This window comes from Hippichthys cyanospilos, chromosome 10, assembly GCF_059441005.1.
Source record: "Hippichthys cyanospilos isolate Australia breed blue-spotted pipefish chromosome 10, RoL_Hcya_1.0, whole genome shotgun sequence".
In the NCBI taxonomy this organism is placed as follows: Eukaryota; Metazoa; Chordata; class Actinopteri; order Syngnathiformes; family Syngnathidae; genus Hippichthys; species Hippichthys cyanospilos.
This window is the reverse complement of record NC_142378.1, coordinates 4,866,688-4,887,500: the sequence shown is the minus strand read 5'-3', so window position 1 is coordinate 4,887,500 and position 20,813 is coordinate 4,866,688. Positions and strand designations below refer to the sequence as shown.

The window sequence follows — 20,813 nt, the reverse complement described above, 5'->3', positions numbered from 1 at the left end:
ACTATGAGCCGCACCTAAAAGCCTTCAATTTTCTCTATAGTTTTTATTTTGGGGGGGACAATAATTCAGATCATTCTTTCCGCGAATCGTCTTTATTTTTAATTTCTTATTGAAAGGTTTCACTAACTTATCTGCTTATTTTGTTGTGATTCCCTTTAGCACAGCTCCATCCAGTGGATGCATAATGCAACTCCAGCCAATACTGCAGCTTCTATTCTATGCACCTTATAATGCGGTGCACTCTAAATATACAAATGGTTTAAAAATAAGCCGTTTTTTGAAGGTGCACGTTATAATCCGATGCGCCTTATAGTGCGGAAAATACGGTAGTATAAATAATAATAAAGTAGACCTGGAAATATTTTTTAACCTGTTGGGAAGCACCGGACAAGTCTTCGCTACTTTGATGATATCTGGAGCGGAGGCAGTGTTCTCCTGCTTTCTCCTCCTTTCAAAACAAAAAATATTCATTCTTAAATTTGAATGACACAGGATAGACATTTTCACATTGTATCGTAAATAAAAGACTAGGAAGAGGAGCTAATTCACCTCGGGCACTGTAACACTGAGCGCGCCACTGCCAACTAGTGTAGCGGCTGCGCAATTACACTTTAATCGAGTAAGGCCGAGCGCTACAGAAAAAGGATTACAGCTTCAAAGTCAGCAAAGGTCTTTCAGATTCGACTCGTCGTTGAGAAAGGGATGAAAAAGGGTCCTAATTGCCACCTTTAAGCTCTTGATTCTCTCCCGACGATCCCATGAAATTCTATAGCGCGCCCCACACGTGAAATTCTTATCACGGACGGCGAGATTAGTTGCGGCGAGCTCAAGTGCGCTCCGTTTCCTTCTGATCCGGTTGGCTCGAAGGCGCTCGGCTCTGCCAGTGAGATGACCTCAATGCCACGGCGCGCTTCAAGCGCTTTTCTAACTTGATTGGACCACAGAGGCGCTCACCTCTTTCCTGAAATGAGTGAAGTCTGCAAAATCGGACTGCTGGACTTTGCTCAGAAGAACCTAAAACGGCAAAGAAGCGAAATGACAAAATAACAACAGAAACGGACACGTGTGAAGCTTTGAAGAGAAAACGAAATTAACACCAAAACCAAATTATTGAGTTGATATGAAAAACATCAACATTCTTCAAGTGTAAATAGTAATATTTTATTTCCCATATCAAAGATCAATGTTGAATAATTCCTTTATGTTTTCGATTCAAAGTTACTCATATTAATTAGATCATTATTAAGGTCTCATTTCATTCATATTTAATCAATAGTATAACAAACAAGCATAGTGAATATTAATACTGCTTAAAATCTGTCGCCTCGTTTTGATCAAACCTGTGAGGCGGACGGTCTGGGAGGGAGGGCTGGAGGAGGGGGTAACCATCCACTTTTCAACCCTTTCAAAGCAAAAAAAAAAAAAGAAAAAAGAAAGAAAGAATCGCCATAAGTACCACAAGTATTAAAAACAACAACAAAAAAAGAAAAGTCATCAGCAACTTGCTGGACATGAAATGAGTAAAGGAAAGGTACCAGGCGCCCCCTGCTGGAAGAGCTTGTTAAGGTCCAGGGAGGAGGCTCTGGAGTGGCTTTTCTTCTGGGGTCGAGGCGGCGGCGCGGGAGGCTCCTCCGCCTTGCGCATGGCGTCGTCAATGGAAGTGCTGGAGAAGGACCTGGAAAGGACACCGGTGAAGAATTCCCCGTGGCCGAGCCTGGGGGTTCAATCTCAAAGCTAGCCCAACCTTGGTCGGGTTTTCGTCTTGATGTGCGGGTCGAGGTCCTGGCAGGACGGCTCTGTCACGAGGAACGCATTTGCTTTTAGGAAATGGAGATAAAATACAAATGCCAATTTTGTGCCTAATGTTTCGGTTGATTTGCGTGTATCCTTTTTATTGATGTTTTTTTTTTTTTTTCTTTTGCATTACCTGGCCTGTAGGAAAAGCTGGCCAGTTGCATTCCTTCTTTTAATGTCTCCACACCCCTGAAACATTCTGCAATTTTACAAAAATCAGTGAAATCATCAGTAAAGAAAGCTAAATAAAGCCATTAATAGTACAATACCAGTACGAGTATTCAACTCTTGCGTAGTCACCGATATTGAGCGACCGATACGAGTACTTTTGATCCACAAAATTTCTCCGAATAACAATGACAAATCATTTCAATATAACATTTTCTTTAAATATCAGGAAATTGCTGCATTTTCCGTACTATAAGGCGCAGTTTAAAAGCCTTCCATTTTCTCACAAGCTGACAGTGCGCCTTCTAATCCGGTGCACCTTCTACCGTGCATAAAATGTGGGTTATCATTTCTGGGGGATGGAAAAATAACTTAAACGACAAGTTAATTCTTAAACTTTTACCACTGCATTTTCAGTTTTAAACTCTTGATTGGTCTTAGCATTGATCCAAACAGTCTTTTAATGTAATCAAGAGGTATTTTTTTCCCCATTCTTCAGATTTCTACAAATCATCTTTATCGTCTATCAATAAAGTTTGACTGACTTATCTGATTGTTGACATTCCCTTTAGTGCAGCTCCATCTAGTGGACGCATAACGCAACCCCAGCCACTACTGTAGCTTCTATTCTATGCGCCTTATAATGTGGTGCGCCCTTTATATGAAAACATTTTTAAAATAGACCATTCACTAGCGGTGCGCCTTATAATTTGGTGCGTCTTATGGTGAGGAAAAGACAATAATGGCATTTTTTTTTTTTTTAATTCTAATACTAATTGTCAAACTGGTTCAGTAGAGTGCACAATACTAGTGTTAGTTGCCATTGCAACTTAAAAGCAGGCCAGCTATTGATACTTAATCATCCCTAATAAATACACGGAACATATTTATAATCTTCTGTTTCTCGAAATTTTTAAGAATACCGTGTTTTTTGCAGGCTTCCTCTTTGGAATCTTGTTTGGTCTTGGTCACACTTGTAGGGAGCTTAATGATTTGATCCTGCAAACAACAAGAAAACATCAAATTAAATGGCAAAAAAAGTACAAATGGCCATAAAACAAAAACAAAAAAAAAACATTTTAGACATTTTGAGAGCTCAAAAAACAGTAGCTGCTTACCACAATTTACTCAATAAAAATGAGGACACATTTTACAAGCAATATAACTATTACTGACCCATAGTAACGATCCATTTAATGAGTAGCTTTGAATAGAATAAAAATGAGTTCATGAAAAAAACAAATAGTCTAAATGTGTAAATCTCACTCATGAAATTAAGCACATTTCATAACAGTGCTAAAAAAAATAAGATTCCTTTGTTTTCTCTTCAAAGTTATTCAACATTTACTCAATACCGTGCATGGTGAAATTGTATTAATAAAATTGCTAAATTGTAATATGTAGCCTCATTTTAATTGAGTAAACTTTTTTTTGTATCCCGAAGTCAACAGGATTTAGCTGTTAAGATTAATGGCGCCCTCTACGGGCACCAATGAGAAACTGCACATAAAAGAACCCACGGTGCAATTGAGTTTACCATCTGACAGAGTCCTGTTCTGGCGTCCTCAAAGACGATCAGAGGCTGTGCATGCTGAAAAATACCAAAAACTAAATTAAATTAAATTAAAAAAAAAAAGGAAAAACGTATTTTTAAGAAATGTCTTTAAAATGAGAAGAAAATGCCCAAGTGCGGCACTTAATCATTGCGAGATATTCCAAGCCTTTTTGTCAGTTTTTAAAGATCAATTTGAAATAATATCTTCACTTTTGATTTCAAAACGTACCAATTAATTTGCGATCAGAAAAACCGTGAGCTTGTTTTAAATACTTTTTTAAATACACGATCTAAGAGTGTGACATCAAACAACGTTATGTCTCATCTTCTCTCTAACCTCACGTACTTGAGTGTGAACCTCCTCATCCTGCGGCCCAAATCCAGGATGAAGTCCGGGGGGAAGGCTCTCCGGAAGAGGGTAGCCATTCTTGCGGGCCACAATCAGATGGAAGGCGGCGCAGAACTCTGGGAAATTTAAAGCACCATCCCGGTCCACATCGCTCAGTTCCCTAAGGAACAACAGTGAAAAGTGTAAAAACTGGAAAGGCTTCACTAAAAATAATATTTTTTCATGAGAAAAAGTACAAGAATCTAATCAGTACTGCTGCAACGCAACAATTCCTCGTCTAACCACTAGAGGGAGCTCACATACTGTGAATCAATGCATTAGCCAAAACCAAGCTACGAAATTGAGCTAAAACCACAAACAAAATGTAAATTCTAAATTACATCGAAAAATATTCCTCCTAAAAGATGCATGAAATCATCAGTCGTGAATACAAAATAAAACGAAATACAATTGTTGGTGATTTATGCAGCAAGCCCTGTGTGGCAACCAACTATACATATTTTGTCATATTATATAGTAAAATGTGGTGGGAAAAGTGGCAATAAGGGAAAAAAGTATTTTACCATGGTAGACTGCAGGAGAGATAGCATAGTGTAGTAGTGTTAATGTGTTAATCAACCTGACACCCCCCCCCCCCCCCCCCAAAAAAAAAAAAAAAAAAAAAAATCACTTGCCAAATATGCGACAGTTCAAGTATGGGAAGTTTGGACTTTGTGAAGAAGTTCTTTGCAACGGTACCTGTGGGAAAAAAAAAAAGTTGTGCTACGTTTAAGTGAATATTTTCTGATAAAATGCAAAAAGTATATGGGGGGGGGGTGTACCCAATATTCGTGCTCCCAGGTCTGGCTGAAGGCTTTTGAACTGATTGGTGTAATACTCCCGCTGTTCCTCTGTCATCCTCCAGGGGTCGTCGTTGTCATCATCATCCTCACACTCCTGCTGGTCCCCCCTGTCTACAGAAGGCAAATTCATTCTGAATTAAATTAATTCTGGATTAAATACAGCCTCCAAATTAGAGGTGCAAGCAATAATCAATAATCAAATGTATCCACAACCATCTAAAAGTTGATATAATGGAAAAATAACAGAGTTTAATCAAGCAAGAGCAATTTATGAGAAGTAGGGCCTACCCGTGTGTGAGCGGGCCAGGTGCGGTTCTTTACTGGCGTATTGGTAGGTGTGGTATGCCAGCGGGGAGCGAGGCGGCGAGCCGCTCGCCGGCGCCAATGGCGGCTCCTTCACAAAACACACCACAGGAAATCGCCAAGTGTCACATCAGGTTGATAAGATCTTCATACGGGGTACGATTCGCCTTGGGCTAATATTTCCAAATGGAGCCGCTTTTTGCTCCAACGTTAACGGCGGTGCAGATTGTCTTTTTATTTTGTTTTGGTTTCTACCTTCATTCTCAAAGTGTTAATTGGCTGACCTGATGGGGGTGACATACAGCATTCCTGTGCGGTTAGCCAAGCAAGATCAAAAGCAAATAGAGGAAGCCCTCCCCCAAAAAACAAAACCAAAACAAAAAAAACAGAAGCATCGCAGCAATGCCTACTGTAAGTGGCAAATTCATCTTTTAAACTCAGTCAATCCTAAAGATATATTTATGTTTTTGTTCAAATACAGTCCAGAGATTCAATCACAGGTTGTGTGTGTGTGTGTGTATATATATATATATATATATATATATATATATATATATATATATATATATATATATATATATATACACACACACACATTTGCAAGTGTCTGGCAAAAGGAGGGTCTAGAGCATTAAAAAGTATAAGAGTAACAAATAGTGTAATCGAAAGTAATGTATTACTTTAGTGTGTAACTACTAAAGTGATTACTTCAGGATTAGGTCATTCAGTACCAGTCATTTTAGAGGCTCCTCCAGCCCAAAAAAAGGCAAAGTAAATAAGTACCAGCAATTGAATGTCTGGATTTGTAAAACGTAAAAATATGTCTTTGGGAGTAGAGTAAGTGTGCACTAATCTAATCAATTAATTTAAAAACAATTGGGTACTTTAGTACTAAATTACTTAAATCAATAGCTTAACTTTATAATTTAATTAACTGATTCTGTGCTTCAATCACCAAAAAAAAATCAATTACTTTTACCCGTGAACCCTCCACAATAATATTAGATGTGGTCAAAATGTAAACGGAAATGGTTTAAAGTGATCATAAAGACGTATAACCTGGATTAGCTTCTGCTCTGCACCCAAATCTAAACATCGCATCCTGTCGCACTGGGCCTCCATGTTGGCCACGTATCTCATCTCTGCGTCCGTCTTGATCCCCACAAATCTGGGCAGAGGGAGATCTGCAATAGAGGATACTGTATTGGTTGAAAAAAACAAAACAAAACAGGAAGTAATAGCTGAACATGTGTGTAATCTTGCAGCAGTTTGGGTTGATAAAATGTAACATGCGTTCACTGTTGTTGGGATGTGACAGTAGGACATGAAAAATACCCGGAAGACAAATAACACCGTTGTAATCAAAAAGACCACTACAAGCAAAAAAAACTTTGAGACCCGTTGAATGGAAGTGAAAGTTACTGAGGCTTTGTGCTTAAATTTCAAGACGTCTTCTTTGTTTATGTTCACCATGGAAACCGCTGACCCAAAATGGCAGCCACCTCCCACAATGCAATGTCGTATCCCCAAGGTCTGCTAATTTAAGTTTTTTGGCGTCAAGTACCTTTTATTTTAGTGCACAAGTCAAGTTAACCAATAAGTACCACGCTGTCAAAGCTAACGATGGCATTAGCGGCTCTAATGTTGCCGTTGGTTAGCGGCGGCTCAAATGTTAGCAGCTAGCGGTAGCTAACATCATTAGATTCTGGCAGCGTTAGCAGCTAGCAGCACTCAAGTTCCGTCCGAAATTGTATTACACGACGCCTGTCACCAACAATCAGCGGTGGCTAGCAGCAGTGAGCAAGTATATGCTAGTAGAGTTAGCGGCTAGCAGTACTTAACCGCCCCTTAAAACTGGTCAGATTATTTTTTTAAAACAGTTTAATAAACACAAGTGACTCGACTGATACAGTTGCCGTTCCTACTGATCACTTTTTGATTTTAAACTATACACAGATAAAAATTCCGTTAAGGTGTTCAGCTGAGAGAGCAAAGCGTGAACTGTGCTGGGGGCGCTTCCCACGCGTGACAAGCCCCGCCTCCAGATTAGGGCGCAATCCCGTCAGGTTGCAAGTAATCTTTTGATCTGCTGCGGGGACTTACTGGCCGAGGTGCTCTGCAGGCGGACGGGCAGACCCGCCTGGGCGGCGGCCAGCAGCTTGAGGGCCACGTAGAACTGAGCTGTGCCGAAGTAGCCCGCGCGCTTGGCGCCGCACACTTCCGTCACCTGTGGAGAGGAAGCAAAATCTGCATCAAAAGTTAAACAAAACTTGACTTCAAACATCAAGCAAATGGGGTGATTATAAAAACTAAACACACAGAAAAAGAAACAAATACACGTAGAATTTACATACAGTATTTGTTAGCGTTTGTGATTTTTTTAGCTATACTACAGAACATTTTTACTATAATATTTTGAGTATTTAAAACATAAAAAAAAGAAAAAAGGTTCTCTAGGAAAGTAGACTGATTATTATTGTGTTAAATCAAAATAAAATATTTATAAACAGCCGCTTTTACTTTGGAAAAAATTAAATATTTGCGTTTTTTCCTGTGGTGCCACAAACATGCCAAAAAAAAGATAAATAATCATGCAATCCTAAAAGAATTGTATATATTTACACAAATTTGACTGTTTTATAAAATACAAATATATAATAAAATAAAATCAATAAATAAATAAAACATAAAAATAAAAACAAAATCCTAGTACTTAATTAAAAAAAACATGTCAGGAACATTTGTTTTCAACTAAAAATGCAGGAAATTTTGAATTAACTGACTAGCAGGCTCTTCAGCTGACCCCATAAGCAAAAATGTGGTCATCAATCACCGAAGATGCGGACTAATGATTACTCATTCAATTGCCCCCCCGCCTTCCAGGCCTTGACTCTGTCTGGCCGCTAACAACAATAACTTCATTATAGACGTTCATGAAAGGTTAATAAAGTTCATCCGCTCAACTGGAATGTGATCCGGGAGCTGAGATTTGTCACTAAAGACTCTTAAGGCTAGCAGGTCAGAGTGCCCAGATCCAAGCTTAGGGCCTTAAATCAAGCTATGATGTGCTGGAATGGAGATCAGAACATTTGCTTTGATTCTTCAAAATGTTTTCTGGCTGCTCGATGCTGGGGAGAATCCATTGGTTGGCACAATTACTTTTGTCATATTAGGACTTACTTTTGCACTTTTCAGTTTGTTGGACTGCACATGCTTTGGTCACACCCTTTTTGAGGGTGGTACAGCATGACCATATTTGTTAATACCGTAATTTCATATGGTGTAAAGCATGGGTGTCAAACATAGGGCCCGCGAGCCAATCGTGGCCGGATTATACGACCCGCAAAATGATTTTCTAATGCAAATTATTTCATTCAATAATGAAATAAAACAAGAAAACCACAAATAAAAGTCTGCCCCTTCTCGTGGTGGTGAATCAGTCAGCCCATTCAAAAATGGGAAAAATAATCGACTGCTAGCTTGTCTAGGTTTTACTTAAATATATTGCACTATTAAAAGTTACATTTGTGAGCTAAATGTATACACACATGTATACACACGCACACAGTTTTATATATAAAAAGCACACACACAAAAAAATAAATAAAAACCCCAAGCCTCATAATGTCATAGTGTGAGGTACTAGCACCGTATAACGGAAAATCCGTGACGGAAAAGCCACATTTCCAAAACATCCATCAGGAGATGGAGTCACCCAGCACGCATCCTGCCTGAGGTCCAAAAGGTCGTCTGTCAATCAACTTGGATCTGCGGCAGGCAGGAAGGAAACCGCACAAGCTCCGTGCCAAACTTCCTGCTGGAGCACACCGACGGACACAATAGGGTGGCGACGGACCCCAGCAAAACGCCCACCAGGATGAATGCGCAAATCTGTTAGCCGGCGATTGATTTATATTCCTGATGTCTCAGCAAAACTACTCACAGCAGCGAGCTCATTAAACTGCTGCTAATAGTTTCACCTAGCGTAGCATAAAATTGAGACTGTGTGTTCAAGGATGGGGGAAATTCAGCGGATTTGTGAAAAAAAAAGAAAAAAACGGATAAAATGTCTGCTGAGTTAAATTACCAAACTCTAAAGGCTAGCCTGCATTTGTTTACACAGCGCTAAAAAAAGTGTGTCTGTGGCATCAATCTGAGCAACAGAAGTCATTTATGATCACAGCTTTTGTTATTGCAGTTTTACAATCTTCCTTTTCTAGCAATATTTCCTCTTTTTAAGCAAATAAGATCAATTTGATCCGTTAAAAACATGTCAATCTCTACTGCATGGATTTTCATTTATAATCGTATCTATTGCAGGTTTGCATTGTTATTTTTCTTGATATTTTCCCTCATTCGTATTCTTTTTAATACAACAGAAACAAAGTAAATAAATAGGGACCAAAAGCCAAAAACAAACAAATAAATAAAAGTTCACAAGTAGACTGGACAACCAAAATTTCTTTTCAGAAATATTTTACAATCACTAGTCCAAACACAACATTCTTACAATTATCACGTTTGTGAAACGTCAACAAAAACAAAAATGTACCTACTTACACCCATCTCAGGGAGCGGCCATTTTGTCACGTTATGTCGCGTGAAAATGACATCACAGTCACTGTATCAGGTAACGACCAATCATGGCTTGCGTGACGATTGTTAGGAATGATTGTTAGCTGATCCAAGATTGGCGGACATCATTCCAGAATACTCTTTTTTTTTCCAGAATAAAATACGGTATGTTTTGTTTCTAAATACATGTTTTATAAAATGATAAATACTTGGTGTAAAAAGTTTACAAATCGCTTCACGTAGTAAAATATACACGGGCGTTTATTTTTTTGTGACCGGAGGCGTGCCGTGATATTTTTCCCATTGTTCAATATTGGATTTTAGCTAACGCTATTTGAAGGTGTGCCCCCACCCGCAGGCTCACCTTGTGCAGCACGTCAGGCGGCAGCTGGGACGCCTTGAAAAGCTCAGCCACCTTGGAAGAAGACAGCTGCTTCCCGGAGGGGTCCGCCTGACACAACCCGTGCAGACCTGAGAAGTACCGCTGCTCGTGCTCGTGCAGCGGGATCCCACCCCCGGCGCACATCGCTACTGCTGCAGCCACCGCGCCGCCACCCTCCTGCTCCATTCGCTCGCTGCGGATCACCGCCGCCTCCTCCGCCGCTACAACCAGCAAATCATTCCGCACACGCCCCGGCCGCCGTTGTCACTTCGCCTGCGGATCATTCACTCCCCTGTCGTGCTGGCTGTCAAGAGAGCGTCGAGCTGCATTGCCACGCCGCGGCTGCTGGGGGCGGTAGAGGACCAGAATACGTTTCCATTCATTCTAAATGTGCTAGCTAGCAAGATGCTAAGGTAGCAAGCTAACGTGACATACAATTAAATTAATTAAACATGCTGCATTTAAAAACGTGAACATATCATGAAATACTTACATTTATATTTTCTATCTTCTGAATATGATATATTCTTCCAGTCATCGTCATCAAATTGTGAGAACATCAACCCTGACTCAATTCATTCACTCCCTGCTCGGCTGGCCGTCATGATAGCATCAAGCTGCAGTGCTACATCGTGGCTGCTGAGGGCAGTAGAGGACCAAAATACACTTTCATTCATCCCCAAGGGCGACAGTTAGCTAGCTGCTAACGAAGCAAGCTAAAGGTAAAAAAAGACCTAATTTTTGTCTACATGTAGCTTTTAAAACACGTATATATTTATATTCTATCATTCGAATTGCTTTATTGTTCTATTCATTCTTATGCAATGCAATTAGTTCAAAAGTGACGAGGTTACTTACAGATGGTTAGGGTTATTTAAATTAGTTCAAAAGTGACGATGCAGACTAACTCTAGAATGAGGCAACATGCAAAATACAGTACATCAGGAAGAACAATACTTAATAACGCTGTCTTACAGATTATGATTTAAAATGACAATAACGTCCCCAGCCTATTTGTGTACTATTTTGTGAATATTTTGTTGTATAGATGTTTTTTTTCATTTGTCTTATTTTGAATAAAGGATAAATGGAAAAAAAGTGAAATAAAATAAAACAAAACTATACGTCTTGATAAAAATAGCACCATGATTGACTTAAAATAAGACTATATGCTTTACTTCATTTCACAAGCGTTTTAGAATCTGAAATTGATCAATGAAATAAAATGAAGAAAAAAAATCAGAAAACGTTTAGACACCGCTGTATACATTATGCAATTTGAAAAAAACAAAACTCAATTTCCATATTTCCCTGAAAACCAAAGTCAATTCAAAATAAAACAATATATACTTAGAAATTCAATACATGTCAAAACTTTGACTTCGGGCGTATTTGACTTCATTAAAAGCAAATGGTCACTATCCTGTTTTGGAGAAACATCGCCCTCATGTGTCCAGAAAAACAACTGCACCCAGTTCATTTTTGTTTTTAAAACAATAATTTACTTCTGACGTCACATCGAATGGAAAAGCACAGGCCGGTACTACACATTTCTGCTTTTATTGTTTCTGGTCATGAGGGATCACAAAGTTTAACAGTGTTTCATCCGGACTTGTAAATATGATTTTATTGGCGTCTCCTTGCACAACCTTTCTGCGATAAAAAGTACTGTAATGAGAGAATAGAAAATTCAATGTGTGTTATGCCATTTGGTTACTCATTTGACACTCAGTTTTGGATTTCTCGTCACTCACAATTTGTCGGCAAAACGGGCGTTTCTCAGTGACGGACTGACGGAAGAATAATTGAGGGAACACTGCTTAGTTCGTCTTTTTTTTTTTTCCAGATTTCTTCTCATTCGTCGGAAAAACGGCTATCCATCCGTGACCGACCGACGGACTGTCCGTCAGAGGTCACAAACTTCTTATTCCTGCAAAAAACTTGCCCAGATTTTCCAAAAAAAACAAATGGTGACGACATCCCCCCTCCTAAATCCGTCCAACCAGATTGAAAAACATTTTCTTCGGGGCCGTCACGCCTCCTTCACTTGATGGCCGTTCAACAATTAACCGAGCGCAGAATGGATGATTAACCGAGAAGGCGCATCACACTTGGCACCGGTTGGGCATTGGGCCGGTAATATCACGGGTGAAGTCGTTTACCTTTGCTCCGGGACGATTTACGAGGATGTAAGAGCGGAGCGGATGCAACTAAAAAGCGCATTCCTACTCCACCGACTACCTGCGTCAGGCGAGAACATTTAGTCGGCCACAGACAGGTACCGAGTGCTTCACACATTGTTCCGCGCTGAGTAAACAGACGCGAAGGCTGTTTTTTCGCCGGGGAGTTTGCTTCTCCCACGCCGAGGGCTGAACAAACACTTTTTCGGCCATTTTCGGGAAGAGAATTCTCTGGCCAAGCAGGTTCAGTCAGGTGTGTCCTGGCTTAACCATTAAACTTGGTTACAGCTGACCACACACTCACTTGGAAAAATGTCGGGAAAGGTCATTTTTCTGCTTTCTCTGGCGCTTTCGTCGGCTCAGCAGCTCTGCACACCAGGTAGGAACAAAAAAAAAAAGACTTTATTCTCCATATCTACTTTTGGGAATAATTCAATTTTTTTCTCAGGGGGTATTGTACGGCGGCCTTATTAAGAGATGAAAAATTGTGATACTGTTTAGATGTTTACCAGTACCTATGCGGTACCTAGGGGTTGTAAAAAATTAAAAAAGATTCATAGCACATTTCATACGCAATAAAACCCAATAAAGTATACTGTAAATAAAAGCACAACACTTAAAAAACAGTTCTAGAGTGTACAGTGCAAAAAGATTTTCCAAAGCATGATTTTATTGCAAAAACACTTTGAAAGCTTTTTATCAAACGTGTACAGGAGCTACAGTGCTTTTTAATAAAGGATAATAAAAAAGAAAGGGTTGGAATACCAGCAAATCATTGGACCGTATTATATTGAGAAAAGGGTGATTTTTTTTTTTTTTTGGGAGGGTATTATACACAGATGCGACTTAGTCACTAATATATATATATATATATATATATATATATATATATATAAAGCACTCACAAAAAAATAATGTCATAGCGTCAGTCACTAATATATATATATATATATATATATATATATATATATATATATATATACATATATATATATATATATTAGTGACTGACGCTATGACATTATTTTGACATTATATATATATATATATATATATATATATATATATATATATATATATATATATATATATATATTATATATATCCAGCATCCTTCCAGGGGATGCTGGGGGGGCCCCCACCCCGCTGCCCCCCCCCCGTAGACGCACCTGAGTGTTGTTATTTATTTTTCTCAATAGACATCAAATAATGCTCTCATGGAACGATTTCCAGGACAATCAAAGGACAAGATGCGCGTCGCCGTGTGCTATTACCTCAACTAACGACTTTCAGAATCGCTGGCGAAATTTGTCTGACGCGACGATCAAGAAAATCGATTGTCTTTTGTTTGCTGTCTTATCTTTTGCGGTCGCAGGCGCTTCAGACGGCTACAAAGTTCGGCTAAGCATCCGAACGGCCCTGGGAGACAATGCAGTGAGTACGATGTGCTTTTGTCGTCATTAAGCAATGCTAATGGCGGTTAATGTCGCCTGTTGCCATGACGACCAGGCCCATCTGGCCAACCCTCCAAAGCCTTTGATGTGCTTTCGTTGTTGATGTTATTTGCAGTACGTCTGGAACCGAAACGAGGTGTTCCTCTTTAGAGCCACGCTGGCTTTCGCCATGAGGAATCATTTTGACGGACAGGACTTCGAGTAAGAATTTTTTTTTTTTTTTAAACCACATTGGTGATGCACCTTGCCAAATAGAAATAATTCTTTAAAAAAAAAAAGAAAAAAAAAGAAGCTTTTTTCATTCCGACTCAAATTACTACCGCATCTGCTAGCTTAATGCTAACACAAAATTTGGTAATTACAACCATGGGCTAACAACAAGAGCATGTGGACTATATAGCTCCATAAAAGCCAATGACTTGTGTTTTATTCGTTTACTGTGGACAGAGTGTCCAACATTGTGGTTTGCGAAGAGACGCCGCGAGTGTCCTTCTGGTTCGTGGTCACGTGGCCCAACGATACCAGTCGCCTGGTGGACGGAGACCAGGTGGAGACGGCAGTCAGGTGAGACCCCGTTGCTAGTTTCTCCCATTCAAACTTGTTTTTTTGGAGCATCTAATCAACCCTTACAGATTTGAAGGACATTTGTGCTATCAATTAATAAACAAGACATTCTATTAAAATCTGTAAATAGGTGTGTGATGAACAGCTGGGATGCCATTTTGTGATACTGCAACGATTCCTATATCTACTGTCATCTTCTCAAAAGCGCAGGGATGCATTGCCCCAAGGGAGTAAAAGTGTTCATAAACAACACATCAGAAGGAAGACAATTAGCTTTTTTTGTGCGAGGAGAGCCGACAGGAACCTGCACCTTCTCAGATCTCCTTCCGTTGGTTTTGCCTCAATTATTTTGTTTGTTTCCGCAAACATTTGCAAAGTGGGTTCTTGGGAACATTTGTTATCTTTTGCTTTTCAAAAACATATGTAAAGACTTGACTAGAATCTGTAGATAGGTGTGTAATGAACCGCTGGGATGACATTTTATCTTATTGCTACGATTGCAATATCCACTGCCATTTTCTCAAAAGCGCAGGAATGCATTGCCCCAACCGGACTGAAAGGGTTAATAAACATCAAACCAGAAGGAAGACAACTGCTGTAGCTTTTTTGCAAGAGGAGAGCGGACAGGAACCCGCACCTTCTCAGCCAGGGTGGCATCCACATTGGGACTTGATGGGAATTTCTTCTTTTATTTATTTTTTTGATTCGTACCTGCCAGGAAGTCCCGCAACCGCATCAACAGCGCCTTCCTGCTGACGGACCGCACCCTGGAGTTCGTGGGCATCGCGCCCACGCTGGCGCCTCTGCAGCTGCCCGCCACGCCGCCGTGGCTCATCGCCTTCGGGGTGGTCATGGGCGCCATCTTGGCGGGGTTCGTCGTTCTGGTGGTCTCCTCGGCGGTGCAGAAGAGGCGGTGGGTTTCCCGCCGGCGGACCGGGAAATGGCGCGCAGGAATACTAAATCAAAATCAAGATAACCGGGACGCGTGACATGATAAGGGAAACGTTGATAGGAAAAGGGATGTGGTACTTATTTGGCAATTTTCAACATTCAAAAGTTAACGCTTTGTCCATATAAGGAAGTCATTTTTTAGGCCCAATTAATACCTTTCGAAACATTTTTTTCCCACTTGCTGACAAAATGACATTTTTTTAATTTCCGATTTTAGTCTCAGAATTCTCACTATTCTCACTTAAAATCAGACTTTGTTCGCATAATTTAGACTTTAAAGCCTCAGAATGTACACAAGTGTCAATTTAAACAAAGTGAAAATTTGAAGGATGACGTCAGATTCCTGAATAACGTTTCCGAATTCTCACTCGCGGGAATAAAAATAATTGAATTATGAGGACAAGGTCACAGAATGCTGATGTTCAATTGAGAAAGTAGAAATTTGATTAGGAATAAAATCATACATTCATCAAAATGATAAACATCATAATAAAAAATGTGAGAACTCTGAAGACTAAAGTCAGAAAGCTGAGTTCAAAATCAGAGTTCTTAAAGTTTCAAAATTCTCATTTTGGTGAGATCGTAAATGAAAAAAGTGGAGGATTCTGAGAATTCAGTCATGATTCTGTCCAGCTAATTTTTTTTTATGTTTTCCCCCATTTTGATCGTCAGAAAGAAGAATGAGAAGACGGAGAACGCGGACGAAGGCGACGACGCGGACGCGGAGACGCAAGCGGGCAAAACGCTGCAGAACGGCAGCGCGCGCCGGGAGCCCGGCGGCGTCCACAACGACGCTTTCTACGACGACGACCGAGTCACACAAATGTAATTTACAATTTCCTCACTACTAGCTAGAAAAAAATACATATCCGTATCCTACAGTATATGCTATATACGTTTGCGAAAGATTTATTTTTGTAATCGTCGCAAAGGTTTTTTCGAATCTGTGCTACGACCACCGATCAATCCAACCACGAATAAAATAATTACCGTCTGCAAAATTAAAAACAAGATGGTGGGAAAGCGTCAACTTAATGGCGCGGCGTGCTTATGAAGCCGCGTCATTTTCACGAGTCATCGTTCAAATTGGGAGGCCTCGGAAATGATTTCAAAGTAGCGTCGGAGTGAAATGAGGCGGCTAACCCGGGCCCGAACTCCTCATCTTTCATCGGCGGAGGAGGCGCCCCGACCTCAGCTGGGACATCCACCCAATCGCCTTCTTCGAAAAGTGGCAGGCTCAACGACGCACAAGTAACTAAGCGCTTACTTTCCATACTTTCCTAGGAACTAAAGATCACTTTGGGAATTCAAGTACTTTAGCAAAGTAAGTGATTTGTACTTTAGTGTTTAAAGTAATCATTTTCGCACCTTAAAGTAATCAATTACTTTAGGTTCTTGATTTAGGTACTAAAGTAATCGATTAGTACTTGAGTGCCTCAATCGATTACTTCAGGTAATCGGGTATCAAAGTTATTGATTATGTAGGTATGTGCTACATATTTGATTGGAAAGTAAGTCGGAGGAAAAAAAGGATGGAGTGAAGGAAGGAAAGATGAAGGTAGGAAGAAATGGAAAGATGGAAGGAAAGAGAGAGGGAGGGGAAAAGGAAGGAAGGTAAGGAGTGGACAAAGAGAGGATGAGGGACGCATTAGGGGGAGGAGAGGGAAGCGACAATAAAGGCGGGGACGCACAGGAAGGAAGAAAACAAAGGAAGAAAGGGAAGTGAAGGTAGGGAGGAATGGAGATTAGAAAGGAAGGAGTGAGGGGGAAAAAAGGAAGGAAAGAAGAAGAATATAGAGGAAGGGAAGGAGGAGTGAAGGAAAGCTGGAAAAAGGAGGGGAGGGAGGAGCAAAGGAAGGAATGCCAGGAAGGAAGAAGGGTAGGGTTGAAGGAAGAAGAAATCAGGACGAAGGAGAAAGAAAGGAATGGAGATAAGTAAGGAAGGAGTGAAGGAAAAAAGGAAGGAAACAAGATAGAGGAAGTGAAGGAGGAGTGAAGGAAAGCTGGAAAAAGGAGGGGAGGGAGGAGCAAAGGAAGGTTGTGGGTAGGAACAAAGAAGGAGAGGGAGGAGGGGAGAATTGAAGGAAGAAGGGAAGACATGAAGACAGGAAGGAGGAAAGGAAAGAAGGTGAGGAGGCAGGAAAGGCGAGAGGACCAAAGGAAGGAAAGCTGGAAAGAAAGGAGGGGAGAGTTGAAGGACGGAGGGAAGACATGAAGAAGACAGGAAAGAGGAAAGGAAAGAAGGCGAGGAGGCAAGAAGGGCGGGAGGACCAAAGGAAGGAAAGCTGGAAAGAAAGGAGGGGAGAGTTGAAGGACGAAGGGAAGAAATGAAGACAGGAAGGAGGGAAGGAAAGAAGGAGAGGAGGCAGGAAGGGCGGGAGGACCAAAGGAAGGAAAGCTGGAAAGAAAGGAGGGGAGAGTTGAAGGAAGGAGGGATGGAAGGAGTGTAGAAGGGGAGGCTTGAAGAAAGAAGGCAAGGAAGGAGTAAAAAGGAAGCAAGGAGGGAAAGGAGAAAAGAAGGAAAGAAAGAAAGGGAAAGTTGAAGGAAGAGGATAGGAAGGAGAAAATATAGGGAGGCTTGAAGAAAGAATGGAAGGAACGAAGGAGGAAAAAAAGAAGGAGAGAAGCAAAGGAAGGAAACCTGGAAAGAAAGGAGAAGAGGGGAGAATGGAAGGAAGGAGCGAAGAAGGGAAGAAAGGAAAGGTAGGACTAAAGGCAGCAAGTTAGGTTTAGTTCCGAGCAGGCACGTAAAGAAGTCCCGCCCAAATAAGCCTCGGCGGGACTTGCCATTGGTCAACACGAGGCTCCGCCTTTACTGCGCTTCGACAACGCAAGACATCCAATCCCATCGCTCCCGATATCATAACCTGCTCAATATTGGATGAGGGCCTATTTTCCAACAATACACATTTCAGACCCAGCTGCAAATCAATATTTCAATAAATGTGAATTTTTCATAGCTTTTTGTGTTGAAAGCCCAAGTGCATTATTTAATAGCAACTGTGTCAAGTGAAAGATTTTCTGTGCGTTTGCTGTCACGGCGCCTGTGAGATGACAGTGGCGCCGTTGGGGGCGGGGGCGGGGCGGGGCGGGGGGTGGTGATAGCGATGCATCCCGGCAATCCCGCGAAAATCCACAAGCCGTCTTCTTCGGCCACGTCGGAGACTCCATAGGTGACGTTTTGGGTCTGATTTTGCAAAAATTTCAACTGTACCTTCCAGAAATGAAAAAGGACAAATTGTAAATTCTGCAACTTTTTTCGGGGAGTCAAATTTTGATCCGAGGGCCAGTCACAAGAAGGAGTCATGCCGTACTTGTCAAATGGGGTACGAGTATCTCTGGGGGTACATTTATGCGCTTCGGGGGGGGGGGGGGTAGTGTATGGGGATCATTTAATCCCAGAAGTATTAAATCGATACTTGATTGATTATCTGGACTCTTAAAACAAACGTGAAACTACGTCCCTGGCACTGAATGAATGAATTTGAGCCTACGAGGGTTAAAGAAAAATACATTCAAACTAGGAACAATAGCTTAAATATTTTAACCTAAAAAAGGGTATAAAACTGCTTTTTTGTGATTAGATAGCAATTGAAAAAGTTTCTCGGCCCGGCACAAACGTCTATAATGAGAGCGCCGCAGCACCGCCTGGTGGCGCAGGTGTGTAATGACACCACACGGCGCAAAAGCAAAGCCCGCTTCCCTATGTGCCCCCATGCCCAACTATTTGTGAAGGACTAGCCTAGGGGTACTCGTACCTCCATTTGAGAACCGCTGACCTGGGACAAGACTCTGTTTTGACCTGTTTTTTGGTCTGGATCTTTAGACTGGTTTGAGCTACCCAACTAAGTCCTAGCGTGCTCAATCGAGGACATCCTGGCCTTTCCGATGATGCCTCACATGTTTGGTTGAGATGCAGCTCCTTTGGCTGAGACAAATTGGACACGTTAGTGGACACAAAAAAATAGAGCGGGTCTCAGGAGGATTTTGCGTCCGCCCTTTGGATTCTCAGTAATTCGGTCCCGCGGTCTCTGGGGCGTCCGGCTCCCAGAGGGACTCGCCCGGATGTCCGAATCCTCTCTCTTAAAAGTCCCACCTCAGCAGGCCCTTCTCTTGGACCTGGACGGTCTGGGAGGGGACAGGTTGGACCTGGGCGGGATCTTGGCCCGTCTCCCGCTCCTTGGCGCTCTTCCTCTCCCTGATGAGCGCCACCAGCCGCTGGAATTTGACATTGAGCTCCTCCGCGCCTCCGTCCGTCGGGTCCCGCTCCTCGCCGTCCCCGAGCGGCTCGGCGTCCTTCCCGTCCTCGCTCGCGAGCGAGCTCAGCGACTCGGCCCGGGAGTCGCGGCCCTCGAACTCGTAAGTCTGCAGCGAGTCGTAGGGCGGCTGAGAAGGGTCGGACGTCACCCGGTCCAGGCGGAAGTTGAGCAGGTCCTCCATCCGTAAGGATTGCCGGTTGTCGGGCAGAGCGCTGGCCGCGGCGCTTCCGTTCAGCGAGCCCACGATGCTGTACGTGTCCGTCGGGGGGAAAACCGGAAGCTTGGCGTTGGGGTAACTCCGCTCGGAAATGGACGGTAGCGACCAGTCGGTGTCGGCGTCCTCCACCGTGCAGCTGGTGGCGCCGGTGCTGATCAGAGTCTGGTTGGCCGACGAGCCGCTGGGACTCTGGCACGAGGAACCGGTGGGGTCGGAGCAGCTTAGACTCGCCGGACCGCTGATTGGTGCGGCTTGGGTCTCTGTTGGGATTGTCTGCGGAATAAAAAGTGGGATTCACTAGGGAATACAATGTTTTGCAAAGGAGTTGCCATGATACAATTCAGCAATACCTTCTTTCATGTTCCACTTTGTTTGCTCTTAATTTGAAAAGAAAACTGCTGTTCTTCTCACCGTTCCAATTCATTTGCTTTTTTTGTACAGCCGTTGTCATCGTTTTTAATGAATTTACTTTTTGAATAAAAACTTCCCACTGCTCCAATTCATTTGTTTTTCATTTGAAAACCATGCTGTCCTTTCCACTGTTGCGGTTCATATGCTTTTTTGTGCTGTTGTTACTGTTTTAATTCCTTTGCTTTTAATGTGAAAACTGTGCTGTTCTTCCCACTGTTCCAGCTCATTTGCTTTAAATTTGAAAACGGTGCCGTTCTTCTCACTGTTCCAATTCATTTGTTTTTTTTTTGTGCTGTTGCTGTCACTGCTTTAATTCATTTACGTTAAATATGAAAACTGCTATGTTTTATTTTTTTAAATCCAAAAATATTTTCCACCACCTTAATGTGCTCCCGCTCCTGGACGTCAACATGCGTCTTCGCTCCGTTTTCAATCCTGCCCGCCAGCCTGCTCAGCGTGTGCGCCGCTAACACACTTGCTCGCCCGGCCTCGGGAGGGCGCTGCGGCACCGGCTGGTTCAGGACGACGGCATTGTGGCGCCGGCCCGGCGCGGTCAGCTGCCCAGTCTGGTAGTAGTAATCCCGGAGCGCGGGCAGCGTGTGGATCCCGTAGCAGAGGCGGCCGTAGAGGGGCGCCGAGCCGGGCCGCCGATCGGGCTCCGGGCCCGGGTAGGGGTTGCGGGTCACGCTGTAGGTCCTGGCCCGCGGGGGCGGCGCACTCTGCTGCGTGTACCATCTGACAGGAAGTAGACAAGCGCAAATCCTTTTTGGACCGCACTTGCCGCAAGTCGATTGGTCAGGTGAGACTCA

At 42.2% G+C, this 20,813-nt stretch overlaps 3 protein-coding genes across 11 annotated transcripts in view; 1 reads left to right on the top strand and 2 right to left on the bottom strand.

Moving 5' to 3' along the window:
* reps2 (RALBP1 associated Eps domain containing 2) overlaps window positions 1-10,589 on the bottom strand; it is a 14,546-nt gene extending 3,957 nt beyond the window's left edge. The window contains exons 1-16 of one of the 5 annotated variants that reach the window (XM_088425066.1): window positions 10,462-10,589; window positions 9,951-10,313; window positions 7,115-7,238; window positions 6,071-6,195; window positions 4,997-5,102; window positions 4,688-4,819; window positions 4,541-4,604; window positions 3,855-4,026; window positions 3,500-3,553; window positions 2,886-2,961; window positions 1,928-1,993; window positions 1,745-1,817; window positions 1,536-1,675; window positions 1,341-1,402; window positions 955-1,014; window positions 371-448 (exon numbers count right to left, since the gene is read on the bottom strand). In XM_088425066.1, coding sequence (XP_088281192.1) covers window positions 371-448; window positions 955-1,014; window positions 1,341-1,402; window positions 1,536-1,675; window positions 1,745-1,817; window positions 1,928-1,993; window positions 2,886-2,961; window positions 3,500-3,553; window positions 3,855-4,026; window positions 4,541-4,604; window positions 4,688-4,819; window positions 4,997-5,102; window positions 6,071-6,195; window positions 7,115-7,238; window positions 9,951-10,154 — 1,536 coding nt within the window. In that variant the 5' untranslated portion in view covers window positions 10,155-10,313; window positions 10,462-10,589. The remainder of the gene's footprint in view (window positions 1-370; window positions 449-954; window positions 1,015-1,340; window positions 1,403-1,535; window positions 1,676-1,744; window positions 1,818-1,927; window positions 1,994-2,885; window positions 2,962-3,499; window positions 3,554-3,854; window positions 4,027-4,540; window positions 4,605-4,687; window positions 4,820-4,996; window positions 5,103-6,070; window positions 6,196-7,114; window positions 7,239-9,950; window positions 10,314-10,461) is intronic. The other 4 variants (XM_088425069.1, XM_088425068.1, XM_088425070.1 and 1 more) reach the window with 4 other exon arrangements.
* Window positions 9,993-18,139, top strand: cltrn (collectrin, amino acid transport regulator). Its single transcript, XM_088425071.1, has 8 exons — window positions 9,993-10,381; window positions 10,503-10,690; window positions 11,815-12,527; window positions 13,524-13,582; window positions 13,718-13,803; window positions 14,050-14,166; window positions 14,885-15,079; window positions 15,790-18,139. Exons 3-8 carry the CDS (start codon window positions 12,461-12,463, stop codon window positions 15,944-15,946), a joined length of 681 nt encoding a protein of 226 aa, XP_088281197.1. The 5' UTR covers window positions 9,993-10,381; window positions 10,503-10,690; window positions 11,815-12,460; the 3' UTR covers window positions 15,947-18,139.
* The window catches only part of LOC148416702 (cadherin-24-like), a 43,613-nt gene continuing 40,601 nt past the window's right edge, over window positions 17,802-20,813 (bottom strand). For all 5 annotated transcript variants that reach the window (XM_088425060.1, XM_088425061.1, XM_088425062.1 and 2 more), the window contains 2 exons: window positions 20,385-20,739; window positions 17,802-19,866 (listed from right to left, as the gene is read on the bottom strand). In XM_088425060.1, coding sequence (XP_088281186.1) covers window positions 19,201-19,866; window positions 20,385-20,739 — 1,021 coding nt within the window. In that variant the 3' untranslated portion in view covers window positions 17,802-19,200. The remainder of the gene's footprint in view (window positions 19,867-20,384; window positions 20,740-20,813) is intronic.